The following is a 23,742-nucleotide window of genomic DNA, read 5'->3' as shown; positions in this document are numbered from 1 at the left end:
AACCTACGCAATATGATTAATCCTAGTTGTTTCCAGACATATTCCAAGTAGACAGAATGTTACATAAAACACTCCCAATACGTGCGCTCAAGGATAAATTAGGGCCCAGATAACACCTTGCGCCAAATGCAGGAAATTATAAGATTTTCTTTTATGACATCTGCATGCACTTATGGTTTCCTCAAACCTACTAAAGAACTTATGCATGAAAGCACGTATACAACACCAGGGCAAAGTGCAACATTGCCCATGTTAATCTTAATAGTACGCTATAGATAAAAAAAACTTGGCTGTCCATCAACAACAGAAAGTATTAATGAAGAACATCTTTTACAAAATACTTGTGGAGAACCTTCTTTAAAACGGAAAATGACAAAGGGTATCAAAGATTAATAAATGCATTCCAGCATTTACTGAGCAAGCAAGCCTTGAGATCTACCCAACTACAGTTTCAGCGTTGACTGAAGAGAGCTTTGCTAATTATACCAGTGGCCTCGATATACCGATCAACACACCTTGAGATGCAACTACCTTCACTTCCACTTAGACTGCTCCCTGGTTTGGTGATACACTTGTCAAAGCATTTGTCCCTCACCGTCTGAGATAATTGAAGAAGGGTTAGTAACTTAGTATTATATCTTCTGCAACATGCTGAACTTACATACATCACAAGTTGCAGAATCTTATTTATACAATGACAGTAACTCAATCTTCTTCTCCAGAAGATGTTCAGTCCATAAAAAATTATGTATGATGCATTCACATAATCAAGGTACCATTGTTAAGCGATTCCAATCTGAAGAACCCATGATTGAAAAATGCAGATCTATCACTGAAGCAGAAAAGTATCCACATCAAGAACACAAGCAAACCTTTAAAATAAAGGTTGCAGGCAAAGTTCCAAGTAGTAACTTGAAACCAAACTATAATGTCAGTTATTCAAGTGCCATCTACAGTTCAACACAGTCACCGAATAAATAACAGTTAGCAAACCAAATGACTTGATTGTGAAATCGGAATATCAAAGAAATATGAGATTAGAGAGTACAACACAGTAAGAGTATGGTAAATGAATTGACTGGCCACTTCAGATTCTCATTAGGAAAAATACTAATAGGTAATCTCTCATGGTGTCACTAATTGCTTGAGAAGCTATTCTTCCCCTGCTGAAATAATGAAGGAACCTCGAAAGGCTACACATGGCTTAAGTTTCTCATATTATAAGTATTATAAGATTGAACGCCATAACTCTTATTTGTATTTTACTTTTTATGTGTTGTTGAGAAATCTGCTAGGATGAGATATTTTAAAAGATGTCATGGATGACCAAAATTTGAAACTACCAAATGCCAGTTACATCAATCAATATTGTCATAATTATATATTAGCTCAAGTATTTAAAGACAAGACGATGCTAACATATGTTCCTCAGTCCCAAAATATCTACACTACCCAACTTGTGCAGTTACTAAGAAGGACAATTGAATTGTTACCCTCAACACATTATATTTTCCTCATCAAAAAGGGAAGTGGATCTGGGGAAGTCAAACCACTGTAGATTTCCCACTCTCCTAACAATTAAATCTATTGTCAGGTGCATACAGTTGGTTAAAAGATAGGATTTATTAATGGAACAATTGATTAATTGAACAAGTGTGCAAATTAATTCTAAGATGGGTGAGCCATTGCATTTTGTATAATCCTACTATTCCTCAATCCCAACAAGTTGGTCTAAAAAATCTACAATTTCTGCAAATGAATACTGACTTAACCAAGCAAACTAAAAAGAAAAAAAGACAAGTGTCTACTAACTTAGTGATCAATTAAGTGGGGAGGGGGAGAACCATGAGATCTTAGGTTCAAATCCCAGAAGAAACAAATTAAGCTAGGTAATTTCTCATCATCTGACATAACCTTGGTAGACAAAGTCACCAGTTCATGTGTTGGTGAGAGGTACAAGGTACTCGTGAAAGAGTGAGAGATTTAGAGAACCTTTTGGTCTAAAAGGAAATGAGCCAAATGAAAACAACAATTTCATTTAGCTGACTCCAAATAAGTTTGACTAGGTATAAACTATAAAGTAGTAGCAATCCATATTTACAGTTAATTATTAAAGGGAGAAAAGTTCAAACGGACCAAAGTTAAATATTTTGGAATACTAGGACAGACAGATTGTAATGCAGATTTCAGTCAACCTAAGATTTAGGACAAAATTACACAATATTCCTAAATGGTAACTGGAAATTGTTATTTGAAAAAAATATGGAAATATATATAATTATTCATGAATAATTTGACATAAGCAGACAATTTGGTACATGGAAAGCATACAATCAAACTCAAAAAAAAAATTAAAGGTGTTGGATGCTCCTACGGCCAAATGCCAAGGAATAATTAAAACGTATAGCAAGTACAAAGGCTTAAATACCAAAAATATATTGTTTTGCTAGCACCTTTTTTTCGGACATAACCTCTCATACATCATAGCGCAGATCAGTAATTACCCAGCAACTAATTACTCAAAAACAGGTGACAGATTGCGGCATCACAGTTTTGAAAAAAAAATAACGATGACAGAGAAAAGGAGATGAAAATAGATATCAGATCAAACCTCAAGAAATTGCTCGGCGTATGCCTGTTCAAGCTGAGTTTTGACCTGGTCCATTATGTCATTAGTCGAGAATTGGGAGGATGCTCCACTAGGCGGCGGCGGCGACGAAAAAGAATCCATATCCCCTTTCACTCTATTCTCTCCTTCTGATTCTAAAACCCTAGATTAGTAGCTAAAACCCCTCTCGCCGCCTTCCTCAAATTACACATTTACCCTCGTAGTTTTTTTTTTTTTGGAGAATTACTAATAAAGTTTGTTTTTTGTATGATTTAAAATCACTTAAATAGTAATAATTTTAAATACAAATTTGAACAAAAGAGGTAATATAATAAGGAAAAATTATTAGTAAATAATCATAATTTCATATAATTATAAACCATGGTTATACTTTAATGAAATTTGCTCTCATGTATTTATATAAACCTTATTCCTATATATGTATTTATACTTTTGTATACGAATTAATAATTTTGTTATCATATTGTACATATTTATGTATCACCCACAATACTATATACAAATCAATCGTTAAAGTTCCTTGTAATCATATATAATTAGTTTCAATAATGTAATTATTTGGTTGGGCGGAATGTTAGAATGATTAGAGTGAATATTGCGTTTAGCAATTAATCGGATTAATATCAATTCACTGTTGCTCGAGTGAATACATCTATATGACATAATTAAACTCATGATAAGCAAACAATTTTATGTTAGCAATGTGAAGGTCTTTCTTAATTTTGTTTGATTGTTTGCGGCAGTAGCGTTACTTGTCTTAGTTGTGTAATTGCATATATACTTGTTTTTTTCTTTGTAAAATTTGATTGTTCAGACTGGCTAATTAGTTTTAGGCATAAGGTTGCAACTCTTCTTATTTTTTAATTGTTAAATCTATATACTAGAGCCTAGAGGTTGTGGTTGCTGAAATTCAGAAGCAGTTTCCTAAGAATCAATTTGTGGTAGTTTAAATTGTCAAGAATTGACCCCCGCTAATTGGTTACAAGGTCAGACGAGAACTCCATACATCAATTGTGTCAGATTTCACTGTGGGAGTTGCTGAAACCTCAGTAACAAGCACATTGCGAGGGTTCTTAACCCCATAGTATGTAAAATTAGTCCTCACTATTTAGGCCTTTTTAAAGTGACAATATACATAAAATGTGTGAGTGAGGGAATAGAGAGGTGAGTGATATTCTGTGCAAAGAAGTCATAGTTGAGTGACATTTGAGTTGAAAATGAAAGTTGAGTGACTTTCTGTGCAAAAAAATCATAGTTGAGTGACTATTGAGTTGAAAATGAAAGTTGAGTGACTTTCAATGAAAACAATTGATAATTGAGTAACCATCAAAGTTATTAACTCGATTTGGAAGTGAAAGGAAAGATATTAAAGAGTGAAATATTGTTTACAAAATATATAAATTTTTAAAGTAACTGTAATAATTTTTATAAAATAATAAATGTATAACACATATTTGATATACACCTAAAGATATGAATGGACAATTGGTATTGTATTCTTGTGGTAGCTTTTTGCTTGAATTCTTGTTGTCTCAACTGTTTAACACTTCTTTTTATAATGTATAGAGAAAATGGTCAAGCCACATATATTATATATATATAAAATTAATACTATGTACATAAAATTAAAAGCTGGTTTAGTAAGTATTCAAAGTTCACCTTAAAATTTATAAGATAGAATCTCATATACTATATATTTTATTTTACAAGTCTTATGGAGTAACTTAGTTGATACTAGTATTATTATGATTTGAACATGTGAGAGAAGAATATTAATAAGAGATAAATATATGGAGTAATATAATATGAAAAATGAACATTAGATGGACGGCTCAAGAATCAACACAAGTCTTGGTTTGGTCACATTCAAAGGCCCTTAAAATGCGACTTCATATGATTGTAGGGGTCTTTATTCATTTGCAAGTATTAATTTTTTTAATTTGTGGCTTTCTCGATGAACCATCTCTTAATTATTAGTTGCAACCCATTTTAATCTGGAGTAGTTGTTATTTGGCCACATTTAATTTATTTGTTTTTAAGCCAAATGATTAAAGATTGTCTTTTTTTGTTTCCTTTTAAAAAAGAAAATACAGTGACTATAGAAGCATACGCCAGCAGCCCGTGTGCTCATGACGATAGTGTTTTTCTATGCTAGCTCCATATATTGAGTGGAGTAATTAATATTATCATACCATTAATATTAATGACATTGAATAGCTAGATCACCAATAAGTGTTTGACGTTGCTTCAGAATTGAACAGCTAAGCTCGTTAATTAAACTTTTATGTGGGCACATACTTATTGATTAATATTTCTTCAAGAATTAAAATGAAACATATAAATAAACAAATAAACGTGTGTCAATTGGCTTGTTAGTTTTGTTGGAGTAAATTTATACATATTAATAATTAAAAAAATGTGAAATGGAATGTAAGAAACTAATTAGCATATATATATATATATATAGAGAGAGAGATTTGTGTTTTTCAAGTATTCCTTAATGTAACTTCAAGTTTGTGAAAAGTGATAGATAACTTTATACACTAATAATTGAAATATGAAATATGAAATTTTGTTCGGGAATCACCAAGGTTGGCAGCTTGGGAATCACCAAGGTTGGCAACAAATATGAAATTTTGTTCAGCTGCAAACCTCTTGAGATTCTGAAAGAGGTGATTATCAAATATTTCGAATTATTTGAGTATTAGTAATCTGAGAATTTCTAAGTTAAGTTAGTTATGCACTAATAATTGAAAGGAAATTAATATAAATGGAAATTTGGAAATTAACATTAATAATTTTCCTTTATTAGCAATCTGGAAAAATTCACATTACATTAGATAACATAAAGAAAATTAACACCATTAGACATTGACCCACAATTATTCACTTAAATTTAATTACGATTGGGACATTGGCGCCTATCATGTCCTGTCTGCCTGCATAATCCACAAGCTCACTCATACACTGTAGAACTACGATCCATTTCATTATGTATTCTAGTTGTCCTTGGCCGATTAGGACGACGATAGAATTCATTACTTCTCATTGTAAAACTTGGAGATGGCCAATATGACTCATGACCAATTGGTGAGAATGACCCAGAATATGTTGCAACATAATTCTCTATTGTGAAATGCTCGCTAACAAAATTTCTAGCTAGCCCTCCCATTCTATCAGTTACCTTCATGATATGTGAACACGGGAAGTGCAGATTAACCCATTTTCCACAATCATATTTTCTTTCATTTAGTGAAACACAATGAGGATTACCACCAGTACCATCAACTTGTATAGATCTAACCTCGTATACTCCTGTGGGTATATTCCAATCAAAAACAAAGTGCCTCTTTGAACTTTCATAATTCTTCTCCCACTTTATTTTGAACCTCCCGGTCCATAAATCATTTTGCTCTGCAAGTTGGTGTGCTATTTGAGACCTACGGGTATACCGTTCAATAGTTTTCTCCAATGAAAGTCTAATCATAGCAGTGACAGGCAAACCTCGTGCTTTTTTCAACACCCCATTGAATGACTCTGAAAGATTTGTTGTCAACACACCCCATCTTTTTCCATCATCATGGCTAACAGTCCATTTATCCAAGGGAATTTCCATGAGGTATTCATGTGCTTCGATATTTTCTTCTTTAATTTGCCACATCATGGACTCAAACTTCCTTAATTGATGGGCTGAAGCAGCCCTCCACATCAATCTGCTGAGGTCCTTGTTTGGAAATTTAGATTGAAAGTTGCTCTTAAGATGTCTTATGCAAAATCGATGGAAGACTCGAGGCTCTTGAAATCGCCGCAACTCCTGCAAACTAGTCAAGATTCCTTTTGCCCTATCAGATATAACACATACATTTTGTCTGCTTTTTATCACATGTGCACTCAAATTTCTAAAAAACCATTTCCATGCCTCTTTTGGTTCTTTGTCTACTATAGCAAACGCTAAAGGGAGAATGTTATCATTTCCATCAATTCCAACAACAATTAATAATTTGATCTCATATTTTCCATTAATATGAGTTCCATCTACTGAAATAAATGGGCGACATGTTTGGAATCCATCAATGCATGGCTTGAAAGCCCAAAATACAAATTTAAAAGTTTTTACCTCCGACGAAATCATAGACTCTTCGTGTTTCCATTCCACAATTGTTCCATAGTTAAAGTGTTGAAAAGCTGCAAAAAATTTAGGTAGGTCACTAAATGATTTCTCAAAGTCACCATACACCAATTCAAATGCGCGTTGACGTCCAAGCCATGCTTTTCTATATGTCACTTGGTGACCAAAATTTTCATGAACCTTTGAAATGACATCTACCACCAAGAACTTAGGATTTTTTCTAATTTGATTTAGAAGTAGTGATGCAATCAAATTGGTATTTAGGTTGGCGTGACCGCTAGAAAGCCCCTCAGTCTCACATCTATGGTTTTCAACATATTTTCCTATCTTCCAAAATTTATCTCCAACTTGTCGTCCTCGAAGAAACCACATGCAACCCAATAAATTATAAAACTTACATCTCACAACCCATAGACTTTTGGTAGATGTTACCACCTTGAACTCCTTATTTTTGTGCAAACTCCAAATCGTTACAGCCATTTTCAACTTTTCTTTACTACTAAAAAGCATACCTTTTTTTAAATCTTTTTTTGCTTGCTCAGACCAAACTGAACAACATTCCATCTCAGATTCACATGTAGACATGAAAATGTCTTCCTCATTCTCTAATGTCCTGAAATAGGGTATGTCATGAGACACACCCTGATCATGATTATGAAGATTTACACCATTTTGAGAAAAATCTCTAATATCATCGATATCTTCATCAGGTTCACTTTCATCACCATCTTTCGGAGGTTCATCTTCCTACGAACTTTCATCACTAATTTCAGCATTTACATCATTATATAGATCAACGTTGATATCAATATCTCTGTAAAAAAAATATTAGTCAAATTCTAGCAAAATTATAAATATACAAGCTTGTTTTAAAAGCGATAATAAATATTCTAAAATATTATTTCTTCTATTTATAAGAGATAATTTGTGTATACTGACAATAAAAATTATCTTATTAAATTGTTAGACTAAAATTTAATAAAATAAAGATTTGTTGTTTACCTAGCCTCATATTCCATGTGACTATTATCAATATGCATTTGACTACTTGAGCCTTCACCAAATGATCGATGATCATGCATCAACAATTGTTGAAATGGTGGTTGAACAATCGGTTCTACAAAATGAGGTTGATTGATCGTGGTAAGGCCATAATTTTGAGCCAACAAATTCATGTGATAACCATGATGACCACTAACTTGAAATGCAACATTTTGATCTGTCGATACAGTCTTTACATACATCTCCAAAACATTTATATCAATCTTATCCGCAAATTTTTGAGGTATGAAAAGAAATTGTAACAAAGATTGGTCATTCTCAATTTTAAACTCAATGAACCTTGTATTGTTACCTTGAATTGAACATGGATATTTTCCAGAAATATCCATATGAATATTTTCACTATATGTTCCCATTTTCTCATGCAACAATCCAACCAATTCAACATAGGTAGTTGAAGTCGACATGCTAATAATCGTTCTAGCACATTCAGTATACCTAAATCCGTTCATATCCGTAATTATTTCTCCACCCCAATACAAAGCAACCATCACATTATGTTCAAAGCTCGTCATCTTAATCCTACACATAAAGATAAAATATTTTTTAAAACAATATTATTAAATTAGAAAGATAATTTTAAAGCTATAATAAGAACATAACAAAGGATAAACTTCACTTATTTAAATCATACCTGATGAAATTTTGTGAATATTATTTTTAAAATGGACTACACAAGGAAAAATTTTGCTGAATTATATTTGAACATGCAAAATATTACAACAACATTTATTTATAGTCACTTTGGTCAGTTTGAAAAATGGAGGAATATGACTTTAACAGAGTGTTGTAATTGAAAGCAACGTTTTTAAGGTAAAACGTCACTATGAGTAACGTTTTATAGCTAAATATATTCTAAATTTGCAGAAGTCGAAGGCCCGTGATTGGATTCTTAAGAAACGTGAGTCAAAGTAACATTTTAGGTGTAAAACGTTACTCATAGTAACGTTTTACAGTTGAATGATTTGACTCCGCCTTTGCAGGATTGGAGTCAGTGGCCCGTGATTGGATTCTCCAAAAACGTACTCTTGAGTAACGTTTTACACCTAAACGTTACTCACAGTTACGTTTATGCGTTTAACGTCGCCAACCCGTTAACTTTTTGTCCGTTGAATTTTTATAATGAAAATATCCTAAAACGTTACCATGAAGTACGTTTATACTAGTTTTGTGAAAAAAAAATTAAAAACGTATTATTTTGGTGAATTGGTTTTAAAAATAGCTCAATTTGGTCAAAAACTCAGATTTTCTTTGATTTTAAGTGGCAACTAAAAATCGCCACTAAAACTTAAATTTTCAACAAAAAAAATATGGTAATTTTTAATTTCGACCTAATTTTCTAAAATCAATATACATATACTATCAATATTAAGAACATCCAATATTATAATGAAAAACACCAAAATTTCCTCTCAACTCGAATATCCTATACTACACAAATGCATTATTGTACATTTTATGTATTCACATATGACATGAAAATAAAATATATGTTCAAACTCCTCCTTAATCGACGTCATTTGTGATTTTTCAAAAGCAAAATCCCTATTATGAAGAGAGAGAAAAAAGCAAAATCATTTTTATAATCTAATACTGTAAACCAATGAAAATCTCTAGTGACGATATTTTGAAATTTATGGCGATTGTTGTCACCACTAAATATTCATATTTTTTTGTAGTACATCTTAGTTGGCAACACTAAAGTGGAGAAATTAGTCTAATGTAATATAATTAAAAGCAGGGGTGGATCTACGTTGTAGGTTTTGGGTGCTCGAGCAACCATTAATCTCAACGCGTGACGTATAAAATTAGACATAAAATACTTTAAAATTAATATATTAATAATTGAGCACGGACTAATACTAAAGTGCTTTAGCTGCTTTGGTTTTGAAGCTGACTATGCTTTGCTCAGCACATGAGAGAATGGAAGTTCAAATCTTGGTGGAAGCAATTTTTTAGGTTTTTTACGCTAACATTTCAATGTTATTTATTTTAGTTTATTTTTATACTTTTTCTAATTTCCTATATCTCATTTATCACAACAAAAAACTTAAGTTTTTAAAAACTCCTAAATATTTGTAGCTGTCAACATGCAATAATGATATGATACAATTGTTCAATATCTTTAAAATATAAAAGTTCGCCGAGAATCATACTAGTAGAAACTTTTCTTTTAAAAAAATATATATTAGTATTGATCGTAGTTCGCTTGGTAACTTATGATCACTAGAAGTTTTATTTCTTATAATAAGCTTTTTATTTTCACGTTAACTAAAATAATCATCTATTTATATTAAAAAGTGAATATTCATGATCTTAAAATTTTAAATTCGTCACCGATTAAAAGACAGAAAAATATTAAAATATATATATAGTGTTGTAGTAAGCTTTGGCACAAAATTATGTGCAGTGTAGTGGGTAATTGTAACATTCGTCTGCGCAAGAAACCCCAAGAGTACATTTTTATATATATAGTACATTAAAAGGTGACATTGATTACGAAAAGAACTTTGTGTACTCCACTGTCCAGAGCTTAACACTTTACTTTTATGATGGAAGGGCAGCTGAACGTAGTAGTAATAAACAAAAAATTTCCATTGATTTAGGTGCTAATTATTTAGTAGCGTAGCAAGTCATATGAGACTAATTCATCCATTTAAGCATTGTTAATTAGGATTCATCACAAGAAATTAAATCTTTAGCAGCGACAAAAATAGCCACAAATCTCACAATATCGTCACTAAAGATTTCACTTATTTTCAGCGGCGACTAAAGGTTGTGCCTGTAATAGCCACTAATTTTTAGTGGCAACTAAACATAGCCACTAAACCCTATTGTTTCAAAAATATACATGTACTATCTGTATTAAAAACATCCAATATTATTACGAAAAGCACCCAAATTACTATTCAATCCGAATCTCCTACTACATACACAATTTATTGTTATACATACCCTTCATACATTCACACAAATGACATAAAAATGTTCAAACTCCTCCGATGTCATTTGTGATTTTTAAAAAATAATATCCCCTGTTATGAAGAAGAAAAAAAAAAGTAAATCATTCTTATAATCTATGCTAAAAATCAGTGAAAATCTTTAGTGGTGATATTCTAGAATTTTGTGACGATTGTTATCGCTGCTAAAGATGTAGTTTCTTGTAATAAATCCTAATTAACAACACTTAGTGAAAGGATTAATCTTACATGATTTATCACATCATTAAAAATTTGAATTATTAATATTTGAGGATATTTGTGAGTGATCTCTTGATATAATGACGAGGTATTTATATATAATATATCACTTAAATGCAAGATCTAGTTTAACCCTAATTAGATCTCTTTCTCCCATTAATTTCTCACGATTTGTGCGTTCATCTCACCCCCAAACTTTATTATAGAAAAGAAAAGAAAAAGTCATCGATGTAAAATTTTAATTTCTAATTATTGAACTTCCTGTCTTATCAGTTCACAAATTATGGCCTCGTTTCATTACACTACTTGAATATATATATATATATATATATATATATATATATGGTAAACAATTATATTACGTATGTAGTTGACTAGTTCTCTTTACTTTTATAATGTAAGGACTGAACGCAATAGTAATAAAGGAAAAGTTTTACTTCATAATAAGAAGCTCGATGCAATTTCTCAAATCTGTTTCATTTTAGTACGAGTAATTTACGTAAAATCAACTAGTTTAGGAGCTAATTAGTCTGATTCATGCTAATTTGCAATAGTACGTCTACAAACATGTATTTTAGAATAAATGGCGTCAAAATTAGGTGTAATTATTTGAGATACATGATACTCAAATGGATTCGCATTTATTTGGAATACACAAACAAGTTTCTCTCCGTCCCTCCCACCCATCACACTCACCACTCTCTTATCTCATTCGTGTATCTAGGATGTATTCCAGATAAATATATCTATTGTGATTCAAATGTATTTCTAGATAAATATATCTAGTGTGATTCACACGTATATGGAATACATAGGTGAATACCACACACCTCCCTCTTTGTTCTTACTCGCCTCTATTTCTATTTTAGTATATCTGATAGCAAACACACATATATCTAGATATATGTGATTTGAATTCTAGTATTAAATTATTAATTAATAAAATAAAATATAATTATTTCAAATTATAAAGACAATTAATAAATACGATAGAAATATTTATATAATTAAGTAGCTTTTCCTTTTAATGGCTAGAAGCAAGGAAAACATTTTAAAGTTGGTAATTCCAAAATAATAACTCTAACTAGTAATTAAAGACTTATTATAGTTCCAGTATTGTTGTCAACATGAATTAGCACATTTTTCTATATTATATAACCAATAATTAACCATATAACCGATCTATGTTAGTTTCTTGTCTAAAGATTAAAAAAAGGATTCTCATATCTGAATGTGAGAAATGTGCAAGTGGATCTTTTTCGAAAATTTTGTCTCTGATAATTAATTAAGTGTCACTATTTAATTAAGCATACTGTCACAGTCTAATCACTAATGTTACATGACATTAATTTTTCTAGCAATAGTACTAGTACTAGAATTTCTCAATATTTTTATATTACCTTATAAAGTTTTATCATGAAAAAGAACACACTATCTTACTTGTCCGTCTGTCCCTATTACTTGTAAAATTTACCTTTTTACTCGTCTACTTTTACAAATCAAAAAAAATAATTTTTTTATTTATTATACATTCAATTAATTACTTTGAAAATGATAGAACTTTTTGAAAATATTAAATTTTTAATATACCACTTCATAATTAACAGAGATAAAATGATAAACTCATTATATCAATTATTATTTTCTTAATATGTGAATCAAAAGTGAACAAATAATTAGGAACAAAGGAAGCATATACTTGTGTAAGATTCACGGAAAAGATCTCTAAATTTTTTATTGTTTAAAATGTGGTAAATTAAGAAAAAATAAAATACAGGCAAGGTTACTGGTATATCTCAATATGTTACAATAATAAAAACAAATAATATTAAGCAAAGACAAAAACCTGGATCACACTAATGAAAAAAAAAATTAATCAAGAGATCATCAGATTTAAAACTGAATCTACTATAAGTTGATCAAATATCCAATAAAAAAATTCAAATGATATGATCATAGACTGTTTTTCAATACTTTGTAGCTTGCTACTCAAAATTATTAAATACTTTATAACTTACTACTCAAGATATTAGACCTTGTTTAATTTCAATAGGAGTGACATATAATAAGTTTTAGAGTTTTAACCCAAAGAAAAAAAGTTTGGAGGGAGGACTTCATTATTTTAAAACTTAATACATAAAATATAATTTACAAATAAATTTATTTGGGATGGTTCGCTATTTTTTTTTAATTGTTATATGTTAAAAAGTTATTTTTATAATGCTAAAAACTCACCTAATTATTCGATATGGTTATAAATTCAAATAAAAACCTATCATTTTTTCGGATAAGTCAACTATTAATTCCCAGCAATAAAAAGACCTACATTACTATATGTGAAGAATTAAATGGATTGAAATAAAAGAAATATTCTATTTTCATTACAGATTATAACCTAAAGAACAATAAATATTTATAATTTATGTAGATCCTAAACTAATAAGAATGAAAGTAAAAATTCAATTAAATGGTTTCGGTCAAGTATAGTAGTGAATCACATTTCAGAATATGAATTTGAACTAAAAAGAAAATAAGTATTTTATCATTAATCACATCTAGATCCTAATTAGAGTGAAAGTAATTACTTTAAAATATCTCTAGTTATATATACTTTTAACTAGGGGTGTACAAAATCAAACCGAAAATCGAATCAAATCGCAAATTGAGTCAAATCGGAAAAAAATTTCGATCAGTGGTTTGGTAATGGAAAAAAAACCCGACTATATTTGGGTTGGTTTGGTTTTAACTAAAAAAAAAAACAACCCGAGACCAAACCAACCCGACATTATATATGTAATTTTAAAATTTTATTTTTATACATAAAAATATTTACTTTGATATCATTTTAAAATATTTCTTATACTATTTCATAGTTTTTATCTTTTAATATATTATTTCAAGTTTAAAACTTAGAATTCAGAATGATACAATAAAGAATATAGTTCATAGATGTTGATATCAAAATCAAATTAATACTAATAGAAAAAGAAAATCATTTCAACACTAAGAATGACAATAATATTGAGTATTTGTTTATTCTTTAGTTTTACATTGATTTAGACAATTAAAATATATAATCTAATTTAATTTTATTTAAATATTTAGTAATGTAACTAATACTTATTAAACATCTTTTAGCATGATTTAGTACTTTAAATTATAATTATTTTCATTATGACTTTGCAATGTTTATTTTATATGTTGATTTCATTATTTTATTTTTGAATATTTTTGTGTCATCAGTACTCATCTCATATTTTTTTTTTATTTTTTTAAGAAACACCTTAGATAATTGTATTTTGGTTGGACTAAAGAAATATTTGGAGCACAAGTTAATAATTTGTTTGTATGCAAGCTTCACCGGAAAAATCCAAAACTCTGAAAAAATCGAAGTTTATTAGTTTGATTTGATTTATAAACTTAAAAATTTGACACAATGATTTAATTTGGTATTTGTAAAACCTGAACCAACCCGAAGTTGAAAAACCCGAAAAAAAATCCAAACTTTATTGATTTGATTTGATTTATAAATTTAAAATTTTTACATGAATAATTTAATTTGATATTTAAAATCTGAACTAACCTGATCACTACACCCCTAGTTTTAACCACTCTGACAAGGCTAAAATATTTATAGCAAATATTGCACATAAACTAAACATACTAACATGACTTAGAAGCATAATGAGACAAAAAGAAACATTTTATTTTGAAGAATGTATTATGTATGTATAGATTACAAGTAAAGAGAGCTGACTTAGTCAACTCTCTTTCAGCAAATAAATACAAAGGAAAAAATAAATCAGTATGTCGAAGTAAGAAAGTATGCTAATCTTCTCTACATCGTTTTGATGAACCATGAAGTATACATTCTTTCGGTTTTGTTTGGTCTATGATGACTTATTAAGTAGGGATGTGAGACTAATGAAGTAGTCTTCACTGCATGGAATTGTTAGACCACCCATTGGATGGCTGTAACCAAACTCTTCTTTAGCCCAATGTAACAAATCTTGAAACAAAGGATGACTCAAATGTGCTATTGGAACAACAAATCTTCTACATGTTTCACCAACATATACTACAAAATGTCCCTTTGGAACATGATTAGTCGTGGTTGTTGGTGATACACTTTCATTTTTATGTGAAATCGATCGTCGAAGTTTGTTTTTGGCATGAGCTATACCAACTAAACCCCTTCCCATTTTTCGAGAAAAAATAAGTAAACAACAAGACAGATATTCTCAAAAAAAGAAAGAAAGAAAGAAAGAAACGAAAACAAACTAGGAGGTAATAGTGAATATATAAGACTTGCTAGGTTATAGCAAGACAATAGAAAAGCTAGTTAGCTTTGACTAAGAAAAAAAAGGTTCAGATTGAAGTGTGGGAATAGAATTGTACTATTGACTAGTGTTTGCAATGGTAGCTTTTGAAAAGTAAAGTGTTATATATATAGGGACACTACATTCATCAAATTATGAATAAAGAAGAGTCTAGTAAGTGAATTTGGTAAAAACATATGGTTAGATATTAGCAAAATATCACATGGTATTTGGCTTAATATATATATTAAGACAACATGTGTTACCACTTTAGGGTACAAAGAAGAATAATAAGCAGATTACACAATATAAAAAATGTGATATGCTAATATTTGTATCTAGTTATTCTCTACAAGCACTTACACTCACTACATTTCAAAATTTACGATTGTTTGTTGATACCTAATAAATTTAGAATCCCAAAGAGTTTGTTCTCTATTATAGGAGCATTGAACTTGAACTTGCATTATTTTTACAATTAAAACTAAGTAGGGTCATTGGGATAATATATTTTAGATTCTTGATATTGGAGCCTCAACTCACCTTGTACAAATTTTTTAATTGAGTCAGGTTAGTTGATTAAGATTTGTATTTGGATTCTCTACTTAAAGATTAATTCCAACTTTGTTCAAGAGTAAAAATGCCTTAATTGATAGAGATTTCTTGTCGAGAATTGAATTTTAAACTTTTTGAACATGTTTGTTTCTGAAAAAGAAAAATAACATAATTTTTCTTTGTATAGTATTATATTTGTTTGTACAATAAATATGTACGAGTAATCTTTTTCAAATTGTGAGATTTAAAATTTTGAAAATAAAATATATTATTTGTTCCATTAGTAATTTGATGATGTAAAAATTATTTATATTAACCAATTCTTAACAGCTTAATTGCCACACAAGCATAATTTGCCACATCGTCAACAAAGACATAACATTCCATGTCACAACATGACACGTGAAACTCTCACCTCAGGTTGTTAGAGGCGCGGAATCAAGATTAGGAGTATGAGATTTGTTGACACCCAATTTTTGACCCGCGTCGGTATAAATTAATTATCGAGCTTCCTAAATTTTCCAAATATTTTAAATTAATTAGTTTTATAAATTTTACGAATATATATAATACATGGATTTTATGCTATTTATCATAACTTTAGATAGTATATATATATATTACATAATTATGTATATAATTAGTATATCTTATGATTATTCAAAAAAAAACCATCAAAAAAAAATATACATTTAAATGTTTTATTAAACTAGTTAATCTAAATTATAGTCATACGTTTGAATTACTTTTACGACTTTTAATAATTATTTTATTAAATACAAAGAGGCTCGTTAATTAGTCGATACAAATTCGTCATTTTAATTGGTTATTTGTTAAATTGACTCAATTTCCTTACCCATTTTAATCAACTCAATCTCCCATCCTTTATTTTATTTCCTAGGCCCAAACATTTTTTAACAATCCACTCCAATTTCAGCCCATCCTCTTCAACCCCAAATCAATTTCCCATGTCCAATTCGCAGGCCCAATCTTCCCCACTCTCAACCCAATTAATTCCCATCAACCCTCTATTCCCAATTCGGCCCAACACCTCTCTAATCCAACCCACCTAACTTAAAACCTTAACCCGCCCAATCCCCTTTGACCCGCCGACCCGACCCATCCCTTTTCCCCTTTCTTCCTCCCTCAGGCCCCCTCACCACGCCATTTTCCAGAAAAAATGAAAAAAAGAACAGAAACCCAGAAAAAACGCAGCAATGAACAGCTCCCATAAACGGAAACTTCTCCAGACGCGACCCCTTCCCCCCGCGTCTCCCTCACGCACAGCCTCCCCTCTCTTACCCCTCTCGATGCGTCTCCCTCACGCGTCCCTCTCTCCTCTTCTCTCTCCCTTCGCGCTCGTACAAGCTCTGTACGCAGCAACGGACGCCTGCAGCTGCAGCTTTGACGCAGCAACGCGTTTTCGTCCTTCCAGCGCATGATGGCTCCACGTAGCCTGTCCAGTACGAAAGATCGATCTCGACCCTCCACCTCTTTCCCGCTCGATTCGCTCTTTTGGATAAGGTTTGAGGGTTTTCGGATTTGAAATTCGAAATGGGCCTGAAAGAAATCCTCCCGCCTCTCTCTTCGAAACCCTAATTTGTTCTCCTATATAAACCCCCCACCCCTCTCCAAAAAGGGGGTTAGAGATTTCGTGTCCGAAAATTGGGGTTAGAAATTCGGAGGTTGGAAATTTTGAGGTTGAAATTAGCGAGAGAAATTACTGGGATTTCGATTTTTTCTGTCTAGGCGGAGAGCATTCTTGTGAGCTTAAGATTTCCTTTCTCCTCTCTTCATCTTTACTATTTGAACGAAAAGAAGGTGGAGGGGGCAGCCGCAACCAACACAAACAAAAAATAATTTACCGAAAGTCGAAGACGAAATAGTTATAGCAATCATTCGCGAAGTAAATCCGAACGGAAAGGAGGTTGGTTCTATTATTGGTTTCTTCCTCAACTCGTTCATAGAATTTGTCGCAGCCGTGGTTCGCGTGTGGAAGCCGCTCGCTGCTCGTCGTCGTCCCCGTTCGCTGCTCCGAAGAAGGTAATCGTCTTCTCAAGACTTTCATCATGCCTTTTCTAATTTAGCCGGATGTTGTGAATTATGAGGTCGTTATTGCGATTGTTTGCTTGTTCTGGATCATTTTTTTTCTGTTTCCGTGGCTGTTGAAGAAGTTTGCCCTGTTTTCTGACTTGTTGTTTCATCTTAGATGGGAGTCTTTTCTGTTTCTTGGTTGAATATGTCTAGTCGATTTCTTTAGTGTGTATTCTGTTGTCTCGCATCAAAGGGCCTGCTTGCTGGGAACATAGGCTGTCTTATTTGTTGGGTTTGGTTCGAGGTTGAGAGTTGTCGTGCGTCATGACTCCATTCTGTTATATATGCTCGTCTTGCTCCATGTTGAGTTCATCTATATTTGTTTTTTTTTGTTTGGTATTCGTTGTGTCTTGCTTCCCTTCGTCATGGCTTCGATCTTATTGGACTAGTCGAAGCCTGTTCTGTTTCTGAAGTTTGATAAAGTGATGCTGCTCACCGCCTTGCGGAATAATTCACCGTCGACGACTAGGGAGGGAATTTTGTTTAGTTTTGGTTTGTGATATACACTTGCCAGTTTAAATATTTTTAGCCCTCATCGTTGTGAAAACATGTTGTTATGACTAATCTTGTTTGTGATGAGAATAGTGAGTGTGTATTGTTTGAACCATGTATTATATTACCATGTTAATCATTTTGACTCTCTAATTAACTAGTGATGAATACGTTAAACACCCGTTGAGTTTCAAAAAAAATGTTTGAACCCGTATGCTTTCATTTAAATTCGAAATAGCATGCATGAATTCTCTTTCTTTCCGCGGTACGGTTTTTTTTCCGTCACGTTAGTTTATTTGTTAAGAATGCGTTAGTGTTGAACTTTAATTAATTGGCATGATAACTTGTTATTTCCAGTGATATTTCCCTGCAAGTCTACTTGGTCATATGATGTCTACCTTCTTAGTGTTCACTTCGTTACATGTCAATCTGAGGGTATACGTAAACTACGAATTAATCAAGGTTGAAAGATGAGACTGTCTTATGGTTTGCATCTTTAGTTTCTAGTTCACTCTCGAGTTTTGTCTTCTTACTCATTTGGTTAAATTTTTATTTGAGTCAGAATCTTTGTTTGCTTGATGTTTGCTACTGTACAGTTTGCACCTTTTAGTAGTGGATTCATTGCATATCTTTGTTGTATACTGTTACCACAAATTAACAATAATCACAGTGATATACATAAATGAGTTGGTCATAAGTGATAAATAACAATATTTTATATATATTCTTTGCTTCTTTGTTATGCGAGATTCTGCTTGTTTTCATACTGCCTTTATTTTTTTTTGTTGCATGTGAAATACCTTCTCGAGTCCATTTTGGAACTCTATCTTTCCCTACACATTCGGAAGAGCCGTAAAGGCTCAAAAGCTCTTCCCATCGAGTCAGACTATCGAGACAGAAGTGCAGATTCGAAAATCCACGAAGATTGAAGAAAATCCAAGAATGGACTAGAAGATTTCCTTAGCTTCTTTTATATATTTTGCATTTATTTATTTTGTAATGGGCATAAGCCCTCGTCGTTTTCATTCCTTTATAGTTTATTTTGTATGTTTAGATTAGGACAGGTACAAAATGGGCCAAAAACCCGAAAACAGGTGGGTCCAAACTCGGTCAAGGCGAACAGAACCCGAGCTTGGACCCAAAAATCTCTCTCTCTCCCTCTCTCTCTCTCTCTCTTTATTACTTTGTTTGTGCGTTCGTTTAAATTCTCGTTAGTATTAGGATGGGAAAACTCCAAACCCCTCGGAACGCCTATCTATTTTATCAAACTTAATAAGTTTAACTAAAAGTGGAATTTCAAAGAGATAAATATTTCGAAACTTGTAAAGTTTGCCTAAATATCGTAAGAAGTTCAAAATTCGCAAGTCTTTAAAACAAAATAGTCAAATAAGTTAATCGTCGGATAACCGTAAGTTAGCGGAGTGTCTTAGGTGCCTTACACCTTCCTAAGACACTAATATGAATCCCGAACCCCCTAAAACATTTTTCAAACAATTTTCTGTTTAGTTGTTCTGAAAAATAAGTTTTCTTGATTTTTCTTAAAAAATTAAGTGGCGACTCCTAAAAAGTCGAAAATATCTTTAAAACAAACTCTTTTCGGAAAATCAACTTTTTCGATAAAACAGAAATGGCGACTCCGCTGGGGACTATTTGGAGGATTCTAACCCTAAGACTAACCTATTTGACTACTTGTAATTAATTGCTTAGTTGTTTAAAAACTTAGTTTTTGAAAATTGCATTTCATGGCATAACTTCCGCCAAACGGCAAATAGTTTGCATTAGGAAACGGAAGTTACGCGGCTTACCGCGACTTTCTTCAGAAATACCCAAAAAGTCATTTGGGAGTATCGAACAAATAGTCGGAATGCGGTCATCCGGCGTTGTTCGATAGCTCCACCCCGATGTTTGTCCGACTCGGGTAACCGTCTATTTGAAAACAACTCTAGAAAGCCTAAGATAGAGCGAAACCAAAACCGAATTAGGCATCAGCCTAGGACGACTTAATACCCAAGGCGTATTTAGTCCATTTTAGTAGAAAATCGCCAAAATCGCGTCTAAGGTCTTCGACCTCACGACGCATCATATTGTTTGACATTCGATATATGTGTGTATTTTATGTGTCATGTTGCTTAGAATGAGGATATCATAAACCCACTCTTAGCCAGAAATTTCAAAATATACGGAAGCCACTATTACAAATGTCCGACCAAAATATCCAAGTCTCAAGTTTCTCACTCAAAAAAAAAAAAAAAAAAACCATCTCCCGTCCCACAAATCCTAAATACCCCCCCTATCGTCTCTGACCCGAACTACGTAGGCAGCCTTTCCCGGCCCGGCCCCTACTCCTCTGTGTTCCGAAGATACGAAGATGAGATTAACAGGCATCGAAAAACAACTGCAAAAAGACCATAGCTCAACATGATTCAGCTTTCCCGAGATGACGTCAAAACAAGCAAACTCCTGTTTGTCCAAAAATATATTTCCGTCCTCATTCGTGGGTTAAGATATCCTCAAACAAAGCGACTTGTGTGTTTATCTGCCTTCTGTGCGATATTATGTATTTTGTACTCCGAATATGCACTAACAAATCTGCCTTTGAGTTGTTTCACTTCTCAGGTACCTTTTAACTGGTCTGTGTCGATCAAAGCTGGCAGATCATCCTTACTTCACCAGATCGAAAGGTCCTACAGATTCCTTCCCTAGACCAAATTCAGACAAAGGAAAGACAGTTATGGGAGACAACAACGACGAAGTGCGTCTTACTGACGTTGTGGTGGCTCAGCCCACCGTAGTGGAACAGAACGAATTGATCATGCAACTGATGCAACAGATTGCTGAAATGAAAGTTGAAATGCAACGGAGACAGGATGCGCCTCCACCTGGATTTGGTACTAATATTGCTGATGCAAGACCTCCGGTCTACTTCCCTTCATCAAACATAGATCCAACTCAGAACCAGCCTTCTACACCTGTGCATAATCCGTCTGTGATAGACCTGACAACCCAAAACCCCCAATACGCTTCTGCATCATACCAAACTCCTTCACCTCTTCCAAATAACCACACTCAAATACCACCCCATACTCAAACTGCCCCACCGCCACAAAATCAAAACCAAACTCAAACTGCTTTCAATACCCAAGCATTTCATCCCCATTTGATTCAGAACACCAATCCTCAGGCCTACCCACAAAACTACCAGACCGCCCAAAACGTTCCAAGTCCCTCTATAGCTCTACCCCTCCCAAAAAGAGCCACCTTCCAAGTTCCCGTTCCTGCCGAGCACGAGGTGCACGGTTCTGAGTTGGATCACTATGAAGAACAGGAAAGAGAATGGAAGGCAAAAGAAGAAGTAAAGATCGATATAAAGGAGGAAATCAAAAAGGCTATGAAAGAGCTACAGTGCATCCCAGACATCGTCGGACTTAGCTACGCAGAATTGTGCATCCACCCAGATTTGAACCTTCCCGAAGGGTTTAAAATTCCGAAGTTTGACACCTTCGGAGGAGTAGGCAACCCTATGGCGCATTTGAGAGCGTATTGTGACCAGCTCGTGGGAGTTGGCAGGGATGAGGCCTTGTTGATGCGGCTTTTCAGCCGAAGTCTGTGTGGGGAGGCCCTCGAGTGGTTTACTTCACATGAAACCAGGCAGTGGCCCAGTTGGAATGCATTGGCTAAAGACTTCATTGACCGATTCGCCTACAATGTTGAAATAGTTCCCGATCGGTATTCTCTAGAGAAGATGAAGCAGAAACCAACTGAAAGCTATAGGGAATTTGCCTATAGGTGGAGAAAAGAAGCGGCGAGGGTAAGGCCGCCCATGACCGAGAAAGAGATTGTGGAAGTGTTTGTGCGGGTACAGGAGCCAGAGTACTATGACCGAATCATGTTGCTAGTCGGAGCTAAATTCGCCGAGATAGTCAAAGTTGGTGAGACTATCGAAGATGGTCTAAAATCGGGGAAGATAGCCCGTGTATCTGCGTCACCTGGGTCTTCAGGATTGATAAGGAAGAGAAGAGAGGAAGTTGCCGCTGTCTCGTATGGGGGAAGAAAAACCCCTAGAAACCCGTCACATTCCCAAGATCGTTCCAGGCCCTCCCCAAAGTCTCACCGATCCTACTACCCACAATCCAATCATCCTAATAACCACAATACTGCCTCCACCTATCCAAATGCTCAAATTTCGTCGTACCAAAGTCCACCCCCTAATCTCCAAAATTTTTCTCCCATATACCATAATTACCCTCAACCTTACCAGATTCCATCCCCTTATCAGAATATTGCTCCCAACTGTGCCAATGTACAGTCGAGCTACCGAGCACCTCCGCCCACTTATCAAGTCCAAGCTCCATTATATCAGAACCCCCTCCCGAATTACCAAGCTCCAATGCCAAATTTCCAGACAAACCCTTATCCCCGAAGCCAATCTCCTCGTCCGAATACCCAAAATTATCAGAAGGTGCCTCCCCCTCAGCAAAGCGGTTATGAGCCTTCCCGTCCGAGATTTGAAAAAAGGCCTTCAAGGAACTTTACCACACTTGCTGAAAGCCGGACCAAGCTATTTGAGAGGCTAGCCGCAGCTGGATATATCCACCCTGTGGGGCCCAAACCCGTGGATGTCAACTCAAAGTTCTACAGGCCAGATCAAAGGTGTGCTTATCATTCCAACAGCGTTGGACATGACACAGAAGATTGCATCAACCTTAAGCACAAAATCCAAGACCTGATCGATCAGGAGGTAGTTTCTCTTCAACCGGCGGCGCCAAATGTCAATACAAATCCGTTGCCGGATCATGGAGGTGGCAACCTTAATATGATTGAAACGGATGAAGACGGGTGTGGAACAAAGATGATTACCCCTATTGTGCATGAGGACTTGGAAAGGGCTGTCGCTTCTTTAAGCGTCAAGGAAAGGAGGGAGTTTGTTATTCTGACACCTGCAAAGGCTGTTGCCTTGGTGCCTTCGGAAACTCTTGTTAAGCCCAAATTTGTCATTGAAACTGCCGTGGCCCAAGGCATGACCAGGTCCGGAAGGTGCTACACTCCTGATGAGCTTGCTCTCGGAGGACAGAAGAAGGACCATGCTAAGAGGCCGATAAGCGAGGGGGAAGCAGAAGAGTTCTGGAGAAGGATGCAACCGAAGGACTATTCCATCGTCAAACATTTAGAGAAGACTCCGGCTCAGATCTCCGTGTGGGCCCTGCTGATGAGCTCTCAGTCCCACAGGCAGGCCTTAATGAAAGCTCTTGATGATACATACGT

The 23,742-nt window shown here is 33.8% G+C and overlaps 3 protein-coding genes across 3 annotated transcripts; all 3 read right to left on the bottom strand.

Annotated features, from left to right (window-relative positions):
• Positions 1 to 133: 133 nt before the first annotated feature.
• On the bottom strand, positions 134 to 2,769 carry LOC107002264 (mitochondrial import inner membrane translocase subunit Tim13). The gene is made up of 2 exons (XM_015200214.2): positions 2,612 to 2,769; positions 134 to 598 (listed from the first exon to the last, which is right to left on the bottom strand). The coding sequence occupies exons 1-2, from the start codon at positions 2,729 to 2,731 to the stop codon at positions 452 to 454; spliced, it is 267 nt and encodes an 88-aa protein (XP_015055700.1). The 5' UTR covers positions 2,732 to 2,769; the 3' UTR covers positions 134 to 451.
• A 2,816-nt stretch (positions 2,770 to 5,585) lies between these two features.
• LOC107001505 lies at positions 5,586 to 8,335 on the bottom strand. Its single transcript, XM_015199523.1, has 2 exons — positions 7,958 to 8,335; positions 5,586 to 7,505 (listed from the first exon to the last, which is right to left on the bottom strand). The coding sequence occupies exons 1-2, from the start codon at positions 8,333 to 8,335 to the stop codon at positions 5,586 to 5,588; spliced, it is 2,298 nt and encodes a 765-aa protein (XP_015055009.1).
• Positions 8,336 to 14,882: 6,547 nt separating this feature from the next.
• Positions 14,883 to 15,302, bottom strand: LOC107002053 (auxin-induced protein 15A-like). Its single transcript, XM_015199979.2, has one exon. The coding sequence runs from the start codon at positions 15,220 to 15,222 to the stop codon at positions 14,911 to 14,913; it is 312 nt and encodes a 103-aa protein (XP_015055465.1). The 5' UTR covers positions 15,223 to 15,302; the 3' UTR covers positions 14,883 to 14,910.
• Between the last annotated feature and the right edge of the window lie 8,440 nt (positions 15,303 to 23,742).

Source organism: Solanum pennellii, chromosome 10 (genome assembly GCF_001406875.1).
Source record: "Solanum pennellii chromosome 10, SPENNV200".
Classification (NCBI taxonomy): domain Eukaryota; kingdom Viridiplantae; phylum Streptophyta; class Magnoliopsida; order Solanales; family Solanaceae; genus Solanum; species Solanum pennellii.
This window is presented reverse-complemented; position numbering and strand designations above follow the sequence as displayed.

What these genes read in the sequence shown, in the direction of transcription:
- LOC107002264 (XM_015200214.2), bottom strand. Translation starts at nt 2,731, where the DNA reads ATGGATTCTTTTTCGTCGCCGCCGCCGCCTAGTGGAGCATCCTCCCAA. An exon ending in ACGCCGAGCAATTTCTTGAG is followed by an intron (nt 599 to 2,611) that starts GTTTGATCTGAT and finishes CAATTATCTCAG; the next exon opens with ACGGTGAGGGACAAATGCTT.
- LOC107001505 (XM_015199523.1), bottom strand. Translation starts at nt 8,335, where the DNA reads ATGACGAGCTTTGAACATAATGTGATGGTTGCTTTGTATTGGGGTGGA. An exon ending in ATCAAAATGTTGCATTTCAA is followed by an intron (nt 7,506 to 7,957) that starts GTTAGTGGTCAT and finishes GAAAGTTCGTAG; the next exon opens with GAAGATGAACCTCCGAAAGA.
- LOC107002053 (XM_015199979.2), bottom strand. Translation starts at nt 15,222, where the DNA reads ATGGGAAGGGGTTTAGTTGGTATAGCTCATGCCAAAAACAAACTTCGA.